Here is a 13385-nt window from a genome sequence, read left to right as displayed (position 1 = left end):
GACGAAATCACAAGCCGCTCGATTCTGTCGAAACGAGACACAAAGGTCTATATATTATAAACTCATAATATTAGAATTGAAAGTGAGAAATGTTTACTATCAAAGTAACTCACTCTTTTCACGAAACACTAAATACCATCATGTAAACAAAGTCATATAAGGCACCAAAACTTAAGATTTCTTATATTAAATTATTATCAGATAAGATTATGGAGTTTATTATCACTCAACAAACGTTTATTGGTTATCAAATCAAGACTTTAAATCTTCTCACATATTCATATTTAATCGATCCCAAGCCATATCTATGATATAAACTACATTTAACAATCCTCTAACCTTTGACATGAATTTCGTACACTTTTAAATTATTTGATACATTTCTCTAAAGATGCTACGTACCTTATAAGACATCATGTTTTACAATAAAAAAATATAAGTTTTTTTTTTCTTCAAATAAGCCCTAAAAGGAGGGAAAAAGGACTCGAATGCCAACGGACACATTTTGCAATATGCTTTACCAATCGTCTTAGGTGATGTGTATTATTGGAAACTTTCACATATAGCCACTTAAAAATAATTAATTACTCTTTATAGCTATAGTTTGATAATTACAATTTGTATATTGGTTAGATAATTGTATATTATACATATGTAATTGTATATATGGCAAAAGAGATTGGGAGAGGGAGGAGAGAGGCGAGCGAGATCGAGATAGGCGAGCGAGAGAGGGCAGAGAGTGAGAGAGAGGTGAATTATATATGTATATAATTGTATACCTGTATATTATACATATACATTTGTATAAATGGCAAGTGAGATTGGGAGAGGGAGGAGAGAGGCGAGCGAGATTGAGAGAGGGAGGAGAGGGGCGAGAGAGAGAGGGCAGAAAGGGGGAGAGGGCAGAGGTGAATTGTATATGTAAATAAGTTAAAAATTGTATATTATACATATTTATTTGTATATCCTGGCGAATTATTCATATACAAACATGACTAATTATACAAACTCGAAGTCAGCCCACATAATTAATGTATAATGTTAGTTGCGAGTGGTAATTATAGCAAACTATAGCTATAATGAGTAATTAAATAGCATAAATTTGGTTATCCGCGTTTCTATCGCGAATAGACAAGCAGGATATTTATATTATAAAAATAGATGAGCATATTACAAATTTATATTTTTTCACACCATAACTATTGTTTAACATATAGTATTTTTTATTTTGTTTTAAGTAAGTTTTGTTTACATTTTTATTAAATTACCAACTAGTTCTTCTTATAGAAATTTTATTAGGATTATCTTATAAATAATAACTTGATTGTACTACATCATAAGTTCTTTTAGTTTATAGAAATAGTGCATCTTTTTTTTTTTCGATAAGAAAATAAAATGCATTAATTAATTTCAAAACTATTCTCATACTACTGTGTCCACTTAAATTTAGAAACACACGAGATCTATAGATTTAGAGCAAAATAGCATATCTTTAAAAAATAAAGACAGATTAAAAATTTAAAATTTATTAATTATGAATTTGTCGCCAAACTCAGTAGCTCATTTTAATTAGTTATCATTTATAAATTAAACGTTTATATGTATTTATTAGATTAAAAAGGTTGAATAGACACAATATTTTAGCAAACAGGATAAAAAGAAATTTATAGAAGGAAAACGAATATAACTGATAGAAATCTTGAGAAGGCACAAAAACCAATCGAGTGGTTTAATATTTTTTATAAACATAAAACATGCTTGATCTGGTCTCAACCTGATGTTTTTTTTTTTTTAAATATTAACTGTAGATCTTCAATATTTCTGCATGTTCCTACAAGTTTTTTTTTTTTTTAAATAATCTTTTAAAGATTATTATATTAGTTATGGAAACTAGCTTCTGTTTATCCAAAACAATTATTTTCTCCCTCATTTTCTTTTTAAATAAATATTTTTTAGAAAATACAAAAATCTTGGTCGCTTGGCGAAACAGCTGTTAACATTGTTAAGTTAAATCAAGAAGTTCAAAATTAAAGAAAGAAAGAAAGGATCAAAGACTATAAGCTAAGTGTTTTTCTTCTTCCTATTTTCTTCATCTTTTTTTTTTGTTCTTGATTTGAGATGACAAAGCTTAACTCTGTTTGTTAAAACTTTTCTGTTTTTTTTTTTCAGAAATTGAATTTGAGACTCTATAATTTTTAATCCAATTCATTGACTATCAAGTTAGATTTTTGATTTCTCGATTAGTTGATTATTTCTTCACCGATAATATTATTTTAATTAATATTTATAAGGTTTATTTCTGCGTTCAAGGATGTGATCTAATGATTAATGAAGTGGATTGAGAATTATATAATTATATTTGTTCTATTTTTAAGTACATAGTACTTACCTAATAAATGTTGCGGTGGGTATCCCATAGAAATAGCGGAGGTGCGAAGAGGGTTATCAAAATAAAAAAAAGGGTTAAATTTTTCTGTGTTCTTATATTATGGATTTATAGTATTGTTCATGGGGGACCTTCTATTAAGCTGGAGTATCTCACGCCTTTTCAAGAGTTCACACACAGAAATCACCCTCACCCCGACCCACCTCCCTCCAACTACAAAAATATGAAGAATACTTAGAATATTATAATGTATATATGCTATATGATAAAACAATATGAAGATTTTTTAATTTGTTTATTTTCTTGTTTGCCAACTAATAAGTAGTGGCATGATCAAGCTATAAAGGAAGAATCTTCTAGTTTAAGTCTTTGATGTGTGGAATTTATGCACTTTCAGAGTTTTAGAATAATCAAATCCCTTTAATCCTCTAAGGAAAGTCAACTGACTTTGTATGTATCTTAGAGAAATGTGCAGCACTATTTTTCTATTCGTTCAACAATCCTTATTAATTATCACTTGAAAATAAGAATGCCTTTATACAACATCTCTGTATGTCTCTTTCATTTAAGTAGTCTTTATAACGAAACAAGAATGCCTTATTTCATTATAAAAAGTTGAATGATGTATTTCCTTACCTCATCTATCTTACAGTTTAACTTTAGACATTCAAGCAAGGAATGAATATTTTATGTATTCATACATGGTGCACCCCTTTTTTTTTTCTTCCGTCTATAAAATGCAGGTTTTGAGCTGAAAAACATTTACATCAAAAAATGGCGCAGCTTGTTAGTTCGGACGATATAGAGTCGATTAGAATGGATCTCTCAGAGATTGGAAGAAGCTTTAGATCATCATTCAGGCGCCAGACTTCGATTTTGAGGAGTAATTCAGCTTTGAGTGCTTCTGAAAAGGACGACGTTGTGGATGAGGAGAACATGTTGGCTTGGGCAGCAATTGAGAGACTGCCAACGTTTGACAGGTTGAGATCATCTGTATTTGAGGAAGTCAATGGCAATGAGGCCAATGTTAAGACGAAAAGAGTAACTGATGTTACCAAGCTTGGAGCTGTAGAAAGGCATGTTTTCATTGAAAAGATGATTAAACACATTGAACATGACAACCTTCAATTGTTGCACAAAATCAGAAAGAGAATTGACAAGTAAGATTTCTGTTAGTTACTTGCCAGTATAAGTTAAATTATTGACACTAATGGAAGGTCATTGCTCTATCATTTAAAGTTGCTATCTTTTTATTGGTGATTGACAATGCTAAGTTATGATCATCATTATCCGCATATCTAACGTCTTCTTTCTCATTTTATCAAAGTTTTATCTGTTAGACTTAATTCAATGACCTGAGGCTACGGTTGACTCTTGTAGAGTTGGTGTAAAATTGCCTACTGTGGAAGTGAGATACAAAAATTTAACCATTGAAGCAGAATGTGAGCTAGTTCATGGAAAGCCTCTCCCTACTCTTTGGAATTCTCTCAAAAGCACAATAATGGTAAATTTTTGCTATTTGATTAAAGTCCGTTTTTATTGTCATCAATCTGATCTCTTACATATGTGCTAGTTCAAATCAAAGTTGCAGGCGCCGGTTTTAAAAATTGATCATCAGGAGGCATTTATTAGGACTTCATGTAGTAGAAGGCGTTATTAATTGAACCACTTGAACTGGGAATGCTTGAATCTTTTTTGTGCTAATCTGTCCGGTCCGATACTCTGGGTTGTCTACCTTTAATTAGTATTTTCCATTGGTTGATTTTAGCTATATGTGACAACAATAAGTTATTTTTCTGATGCACTGTAATCAATGTTGCTAGAAAAAGTAAGAGAGACTTAATGAGCATCTTTAAAGTAATCCTGGTTTCAGCACTCAAATATTTCATGCATACAGAAAGTGCAAGCTCCAGCATTAGGTTATTCTATTGTGCTACTTGTGATTTTGACAGTTTTCTTAATCTAGTGCTTCAATTTTTTCGACAGAACCTTGCCAGGCTTCCAGGCCTACAGTCAGAAATGGCCAAGATTAAAATCATTAATGATGTCAGCGGTGTAATAAAACCCGGACGGTATGTCATCAAAGCTTTTCCATGGCATATACTCAATTTAAATAGTTATGCCAATGTATTCATAAACAAATATGCCAACCACTTGGATTTCTAGTTTTGACTTGCAGGAGACAAACTTTTCCTAGACATTATTATTACTCTGCCAGTTATTCTAATCTCATATCTGGTGCAATAAGTGTCTCATCAATCGTCACTTGTTGACTGAACAAGAACAACAAAAACAGAATATGTGATGATTGTATTAAACTCAGTATTGGTGAACATGCTTGTGAACTAGTCATCATAGTTTGTGAACTACTATAGTTTCTTACTACTTTGTGTCTTTTACTTTGTCTAGCTCTAATATTTTTATGACCAGTACTTCTCTTTCTTCAATAATCATAACTTTTTACTCTTGCATTTCATTTAAACCACGTTGTGAAAAGTCGAAGGTCTATTAGAAACAACCTCTCCACCTCAGAAAGGTAGGGTTAAGGTCTGTATATACACCCACCTCCCAGACCCACTTGTGGGACTGTACTACATATATTATTGTTGTTGTTGCTTGTGAACTAGTCATCCTTTGTTTTATTTATCACTTGATATTTACATAGCCCTATTCAGTAATGGTCATTTTGGTGGTATGTAAGAGAAACGGTTAAGTGAATCAACAAAACATTCAGCCTCTCCATAATTGCAACTGAAAGATGAATAAATACTTGCTTGCATGGTATTGTTCTGCAGAAAGTAAATTGACTAGCATCGATGCAAGTGATTATTTAGTGATTATATTATCATAACATAAACTGGCAAGAGGGTCTTTTGAGGTATATTTGGTTTTATGTGATCAAGTGTCTGAACTGGTCTTGCATTTGTGATAATTTTGAGATGAAGGGTTGACTGCAGCTTACTTTTTCTGGCTAATTTCAGTCTACCTTTTAGCAGCATGTTCTGAATGGAGAGTTAGCTCTTCATTCTGAAGTCACTGTTTTAACATGTGAGTTCTTGAACCTGTCATTTTGAACTTACTCAAATTCTTTGCTATTCTAACAGTATGACTCTACTGCTTGGACCTCCTGGATGTGGAAAAACAACACTGCTGAAAGCACTTTCAGGAAATCTGGACAACTCTCTTAAGGTCTCTTCAAGTTGTTTCTCTTTTAATGTCAGACAAAAAAAGAAAGCTGTTTTTGCTTTAATGTCAGCAAGAGAAAAATTAGGGAATACTTTCTTAAAAGATATAAAATCCTTCAGCTCATATAAGCAAATACTTTGATCTACAACATACTGTGAATTAGTCGTTCTCTATTTCAATGATATGAACTTTTCCAGTCTTCATTTGTTGTATTTGTTTTATTAGTGACTTCTTCTGGTTCTTCTTAGTTACTTTTAGTTCCTTTATATCTTTAAGATCTCAGCTAGGGAACACTTAATTCCTATCTTTCTCCCGTTTCACCAATAGAACAGAAGCTTTATTGACTTCACCAACGCCTCCTCCAAGAAGAAACTAGTGAAGAGTTGCGCTAATTTTTGCACCTTTAATTGAACGAGAATGGTGTAGAATTCATGTATGGATAGAGTTCATAACATTTGGAATTGATGTCAATCTGACTGTGTCTGCTTCTGGCCATGTCTAACAGGTTTCTGGGGAGATTTCTTATAACGGCTATAAATTGGAGGAGTTTGTACCACAGAAAACTTCTGCATATATAAGCCAAAATGACCTACACATCCCTGAAATGACTGTTAGAGAAACATTAGACTATTCGTCTCGTTTTCAAGGAGTCGGAAGCAGAGCAGGTATGTCTTTGAGCAGGTAGAAGATTAATCCTAAGTGATGAATACTTTCCAGCATTAGTAGTTTCTAAAGCACAGCCTTTACTTTTGAAGATATTATGATTGACCTAAGCAGAAGGGAGAAAGAAGCAGGAATTGTTCCTGATCCAGATATAGATACTTACATGAAGGTAGTTTTAACATCAAGATGTGCCCGTTTCATTTCTGTTGAGCAATAAGTTGATTGTTGTATTTATTGGACAAGATTATACCATTCCTCTGCAGTCAATGCTGTTATGGCTTTTACGTTCTAAATCAAACTTATCATGTAGGCGATTGCTGTTGAAGGACAAAAGACAAATCTTCAGACGGATTATATTCTGAAGGTAACTTTATTGAAGGACCCTATTTTACAATTATTTCTAGAGGTCGGAATAGAAGTTGATGATTGCCACATTCTTGTATGTGTTCAGATTCTTGGACTTGATATTTGTGCTGAAACATTGGTTGGTGATGCCATGAGAAGAGGTATATCGGGTGGTCAAAAGAAAAGACTAACAACAGGTAAATTTAAAGTATGACCTGCTTTGTAACAAAGTTGTCAGTTGTATATCTTCTCGTATAAGTCTGCTAATGTACTTGCTATCATTTGGAAAAACAAGTATAAATCAACTAACTAATTGTGTGACACAGGAGAGCTTATTGTTGGCCCCACAAAAGCATTGTTTATGGATGAAATATCAAATGGCTTAGATAGCTCGACTACATACCAGATTGTTGCTTGCCTTCAACAGCTGGCACATATTACAGATGCCACTATACTTGTCGCGCTTCTTCAACCAGCGCCAGAAACCTTTGATCTCTTTGATGATATAATCCTGATGGCTGAGGGAAAAATTCTTTACCATGGGCCGAGAAATTCTGCTTTAGAATTTTTTAAAAACTGCGGGTTCAAATGTCCTGAAAGGAAAGGGGTGGCTGACTTCCTCCAGGAGGCAAGTCCATAGTAGTTAAATGGTTCGTTCATCTCTATCTATCTATTAGAAGCTCATAAATTCTGTTCTTTTTTTCAGGTTACGTCGAAAAAGGATCAAGCACAGTATTGGCATGAAACTAAAGAAACATATAAATTTCTGTCAGTTGATACATTAATAAGAAAATTTAAGGAATCTCCATACAGGAAAAAGCTGAATGATGAACTTTCTGTTGCATATGATAAGTCCAGGTGTCATAAAAATTCTATAACCTTTCGTGACTATTCACTTCCTAAATGGGAACTCTTTCGAGCTTGTATGTCAAGAGAATTCCTTCTGATGAAAAGGAATTCTTTTATCTACATATTCAAAACAGTTCAGGTCAGTGATCAGTCATTCTTTTTTATTATGATAGTTCAAGCTACAAAATATTGTAACACTCATTCAAATTATCCAAAGCAACTATAGAAGTCACATTTTCTTTATTGAGATTTCTCACAACTCATTGCAATTTATGCTTCTATTATGCAGCTTGTCATCATTGCATTCATAACTATGACCGTATTTTTGAGAACTCGGATGCATACCGATCTTGTACATGCAAATTATTATTTGGGAGCTCTGTTTTTTGCTCTCATCATTCTTCTTGTGGATGGATTCCCTGAGCTCACCATGACTATAGCTAGACTTGCAGTTTTCTATAAACAGAACGACTTGTGCTTTTACCCAGCATGGGCGTATGCAATTCCTGCTGCAATTCTCAAGATTCCCCTCTCTATATTAGAATCTATCATTTGGACATGTCTGACCTACTATGTTATTGGTTTCAGCCCTGAGGCTGGAAGGTTAGTGCTACATCTAAATATCTTCTACTTAAATTGTTGTTGTTGTTCCTTAACTATAGTTTTGGTGATTATGTTTCACCATCTCCAATAGGCTTTCCATCAGCAGCTTAAACTTTACCAATTCCACTTATCTTTTAGCAATGATTTGAACAAAATTTCAAGCATTTTCGTGTCAAAATTGTGTCACTTACAGGTTCTTCCGGCAATTACTTCTATTATTTGCTGTGCACATGACATCGATCTCCATGTTCCGTTTCTTGGCTTCTGTCTGCCGTACTGTTGTTGCTTCTACAGCTGCTGGTAGCTTATCAATCTTATTTGTCTTTTTATTCAGCGGATTCATAATACCAAGACGTAAGGTTTCCTACTTCTTTATTCATTTTGATATTATGCTCATGCGAGGGTGAGTAGCATAACTAAAATACCACTATTTGACTACAGCATCAATGCCCGTTTGGCTGAAATGGGGATTTTGGATTTCTCCGTTGACATATGGTGAGATAGGTCTTGCTGTAAATGAGTTTCTCGCCCCAAGGTGGCAAAAGGTGAGAGCCAATAATAGTTCAAATACTTTGTTTCTTTCAGTTGTTTAACTGTCTTATGCACATTGCATGTGGAAGACAAGTTCACAAAATGGTTGTTTTGAGGCACCAACATGCAATATTGAAAAGTATTCACTATCTTTTGTCATGAAATTACACTCCAAAAATAAAGAAATAGAGATCATCCATATTAAAAAATGATAAAAGTATTGTCGCCTGTCTGTTCTTTTTTGTTATCTGAAATTATCTAGGGAAGGTTCCAAAAGTTCGATGACAGATATCCATGTCAATGGCAGTGACTTGGCTCAAATTTGTAACAAATTCTCTCTGATTCCACCATAAACACCTGAATATACAATGTTCTTTATCATATACACAACAGATCACATTTTCGAAGGCATTAGTACTTTTTTCCTTGAAGAGAAATAGTAATATAAATTATAAAGGCTACCTTGGACCCATGTGCTTGACGATAGTATTCGTATTTTAACTATTCACTGAAGTACTTCATAGGCACTCAGTTTCGATAGTTGAATTCCCTCTCAAACTAGGGTACACCAGTTTTAACTATAGTAACCTCTAAAATGTGCCATAAAATTCTACATGAAGAGAATAACTCAAATTGATAGATTAGCAGCCTCGTTAAATGTTTTCTACCTTGATACATATATGTCTGTAACTTGAATCAAACATATTTATCCGTCTTATAGAGGATTTTAAATTTATTATCTATTCGATACTCATATCACATGCTTCATTTGTTAACGCAGACGCTCTCAACAAACACAACTCTAGGGAATGAAGTCCTTGATAGCCGTGGGTTAAACTTTGATGGATATTTGTATTGGATATCAGTTTGTGCCTTGTTTGGCTTTACAATATTGTTTAACATCGGTTTCACCTTGGCCTTAACTTTCTTAAAAGGTATGCTCATCGTTTTCTGTACTCCACAGAAATGAAGAATCTGCACAATAGATCCTGTAGTTTACTTGCTGGTTTTCTTGAAAATGTAATGCAGCTCCTGGATCTCGTGCTATTATATCAAGGGATAAGTACTCCCAAATAGAAGGAAGCAGCGATTCTTCTGATAAAGCTGATGCAAAAGAAAATTCCAAGACCACAATGGATTCTCATGAAGGAGCAGGTTGTCCTCTTATTCTATTGCATGAATTATTGTATGAGAAACATTTTTTTTTGTACGTTCTCATCTATTGTTTTCCAGGAAGAATGGTTCTACCTTTTGAACCCCTATCTCTTGTGTTTCGAGACGTTCAGTACTCTGTTGACACTCCTGCGGTGATCTTCTAAACCTATCTCATTTAGTATTGCATCATTTTGAATAATCGAAAGCTGTTGAAACCAAATTTCAGTGGCTGAGGTTGTGATGGTATGTCCATTTCAGGCAATGAAGGAGCTCGGTTTCACACAAAATAAGCTCCAACTTCTTTCAGACATTACTGGCGCATTTAGACCTGGTGTCCTCGCAGCCCTTATGGGTGTCAGTGGGGCTGGAAAAACAACCCTGCTTGATGTTCTTGCCGGTAGAAAAACAAGTGGTCATGTGGAAGGAGAAATAAAAGTTGGTGGGTACCCTAAAGTTCAAGAGACATTCGCTAGAGTTTCAGGTTACTGTGAGCAGACAGACATACATTCTCCTCAGATAACTGTAGAAGAATCAGTTATATTTTCTGCTTGGCTACGACTTCATCCTCAGATTGATTCCAGAACAAAATATGTACGAGCTTAATAGCATAAAGTTTGAATTGATGTTTCTTTCATGAACATCCTCCCTTCTGGCGATATCTATATTTGAACTGATGGGGCACTTGTGCAGGAGTTTGTGAAAGAAGTCCTCGAGACCATTGAGCTAGATGGTATAAAAGACACGTTGGTTGGTATGCCGGGTGTTAGTGGGCTTTCAACAGAACAACGTAAACGGCTGACAATCGCTGTGGAGCTTGTTGCAAATCCCTCAATTATCTTCATGGATGAACCCACAACAGGGTTGGACGCAAGGTCAGCTGCAATTGTCATGCGGGCTGTGAAAAATGTTGCTGATACAGGAAGAACAATAGTTTGTACCATCCACCAACCAAGCATTGACATATTTGAAGCATTTGATGAGGTAAGATGTATGTGAGGAGCAATTTGTACTAAGTAATGCAGAAATCTTGAAGTAAAAGTAAAGACATCTACTTAAAAGTATCTTTAAGTTTGTGTAACTACACATCCTTCATGGATATCATCAAAAAGTTATTTGTCTGAAATTTGCTCTTTTGCAGCTGATTCTATTGAAAAGTGGTGGGCGCATGATCTACTGGGGACCACTCGGACGAAATTCTTGTAAAATGATCGAATATTTTGAGGTGCGCTAATCTCCCTTTTTATTAATGTTGCAGCAAGCTAGTAACTAGAGCTTCTTTGCATAGTAGCTGAGAGTGCTGTTTTTTCTCCGATTTGACAGGGTATTTCTGGTGTGCCTAAAATAAAGAACAACTACAATCCAGCAACATGGATGTTAGAGGTTACATCAACATCTAGTGAAGCTGAGACCAGCATAGACTTCGCTGAAGTATATAAGAATTCTGCTCTACACAAGTTAGTCATAGCTTTTCACCTCATCTAGTTTGCGTTAGTTATAAAATGCATCTTACACATTGTGTCACTTAAAGCACATTTTGCTTGTAACCAATGCATGATTCCTTTTGGTTTACACTTCCTGTAGAAATAACGAAGAGCTTGTGAAAAAACTGACTTTCCCACCAGCTGGTTCAAAAGATTTGCATTTCCCCACCCAATTTTCACAGAATGGCTGGGGACAATTCAAGACTTGCTTCTGGAAGCAATACTGGTCCTATTGGAGGAGTCCTTCATACAATTTGATGCGCTCTCTGCACATGCTTTTTGCTTCCGTTGTTTTTGGATTGCTTTTCTGGAACAAGGGGAAGAAACTGTAAGACAATAAAATACTAATCAACCAAAGCTTAATTATCTTATCGACTACATGCTTCATTATGCCGTGGGAATTGAAACTTTCTACATCCTTATGGAAATTCTTGGCCACTTCTGAGTAACATGTTTTTGCAATAGTGATGCTTAATTGAGTGGTAGGCATGATCCAGTTGATAAGGGAATTAGGTTGTCTGATCCTATAATTTCTTTTCCTGTTTGGTTATTAACTTTTTTAAAAGTGGCTTTATCTTTTCTTTGTTGACATCACCCACACTGTTAAAACAGAACTCTGGAGTTCCATTTTTGGCGTGTGAAAGTTGATGCAGCAGAACTGAAGTTCTCCATCGATGATGATGGACTTAGTTATGCATGCATTGTATGTATATGCTATATAGTTGAACAACTTAAATATTTTCTTATACTGCCTTTTTGTTTTTCTTCGTCCTTTTTGACAGAGATGACCAGCAGAGTGTCTTCAGTGTATTTGGTTCTATGTTCACTGCAGTAATCTTCTGTGGCATAAATAATTCATCTTCAGTTTTACCATATGTGACCACGGAGCGATCAGTCCTATACCGGGAAAGATTTGCTGGAATGTATGCATCATGGGCTTATGCATTAGCACAGGTAAGATATAAGGCTTTCAATCTTGGCATGTTGACTTGTTAAGACTAATGCGGGATTCAGTAACTCCATATCTTACACTTTTCTTCAATGGTTCACTGTTTCATATTTGAGTCTTGAGTACCTTGATTTTGTAGGTGGCAATTGAAATTCCATATCTTTTAGCTCAAGCACTTTCATTTACTGTCATCACCTATCCGATGATTGGATATTATTGGTCGGCCCACAAGGTTTTGTGGTACTTCTATTCGATGTTCTGCACATTGTTGTACTTCACATACTTGGGAATGATGCTTGTTTCATTGACACCAAACTTGCCAGTAGCTGCAATTCTTCAGTCATCCTTTTACACAATGTTCAACCTCTTTGCCGGATTCTTGATACCAAAAGCTGTAAGTGGATCAGAGTTTAAGCCTCCTTGAATATAGAAATCAACAAGTATTTTATAATTACTACTGTCTATGTGTGTGTATTTACACTTCAATCTTTTTCTCCTTTTCCTTTCATCGCAGCAAATTCCAAAATGGTGGATCTGGTTCTATTATCTAGTACCTACATCGTGGACGTTGAATGGGATGCTTACTTCACAATATGGAGATGTTGATACAGAGATTACTGTGTTTGGAGATAAGAAATCAGTAGCAGCCTTTATTAGGGACTATTTTGGATTTCACCACAATCAATTACCTATTGTAGGTGTTGTTTTGATTGCATACCCCTTAGTTTTTGCCACTTTATTTGCATTTTTCATTGGGAGGTTGAACTTCCAAAGAAGGTGATGCTGCAACTTGTTCATTTGTTGTTTATAGAAACTTTTGATATATTATCCAAATTAAATACTTCCCCTCCTCCTTTTGTACATTAGACTGGTGAGATTTTATTGGTAAATAAAAAAGACAAATAGTGTGTTGCATCATTTAATATGAAGGAAATATGAAAAAAAAAAACAATTATTTGACAAGGTGTTCACTACTTCCTATAGACTTATTGGTGAGTCAGTTCAGGTCTGGGTCATGGTGAATTTTACTTTGAATTGACTAGGAATGCAATTTGCTTTTTACAATAGTTTCCCTTGTTTAATATTATCAATGACTGAGCAAATCAAATTCCGTCTCAAGTGGTATATTATTTCATATTAGTTTCAATAGTCAAGGGTTCAATGTTGAAATCCTATTTGACCTATGACATTGCCCCCAGCATTCTTCCATAGACTTTCCTTTAACCAACGGTGTTTA

The 13385-nt window shown here is 34.7% G+C and overlaps 1 protein-coding gene across 1 annotated transcript; it reads left to right on the top strand.

Annotated features, from left to right (window-relative positions):
- Nucleotides 1-2172: 2172 nt before the first annotated feature.
- LOC107012658 (pleiotropic drug resistance protein 3) lies at nt 2173-13082 on the top strand. Its single transcript, XM_015212565.2, has 24 exons — nt 2173-3546; nt 3767-3890; nt 4373-4458; nt 5491-5575; nt 6078-6237; nt 6328-6404; nt 6546-6599; nt 6687-6777; nt 6907-7208; nt 7287-7568; nt 7719-8032; nt 8226-8386; nt 8474-8577; nt 9345-9498; nt 9593-9718; nt 9797-9870; nt 9977-10309; nt 10409-10699; nt 10857-10940; nt 11039-11172; nt 11300-11527; nt 11982-12153; nt 12288-12542; nt 12663-13082. Exons 1-24 carry the CDS (start codon nt 3161-3163, stop codon nt 12927-12929), a joined length of 4344 nt encoding a protein of 1447 aa, XP_015068051.1. The 5' UTR covers nt 2173-3160; the 3' UTR covers nt 12930-13082.
- Nucleotides 13083-13385: the final 303 nt, after the last annotated feature.

The sequence above is a fragment of the Solanum pennellii genome, chromosome 1 (assembly GCF_001406875.1).
Source record: "Solanum pennellii chromosome 1, SPENNV200".
NCBI classification, from domain to species: Eukaryota; Viridiplantae; Streptophyta; class Magnoliopsida; order Solanales; family Solanaceae; genus Solanum; species Solanum pennellii.
The sequence above is the reverse complement of the archived record's forward strand: the minus strand, read 5'-3'. Positions and strand labels throughout refer to the sequence as shown.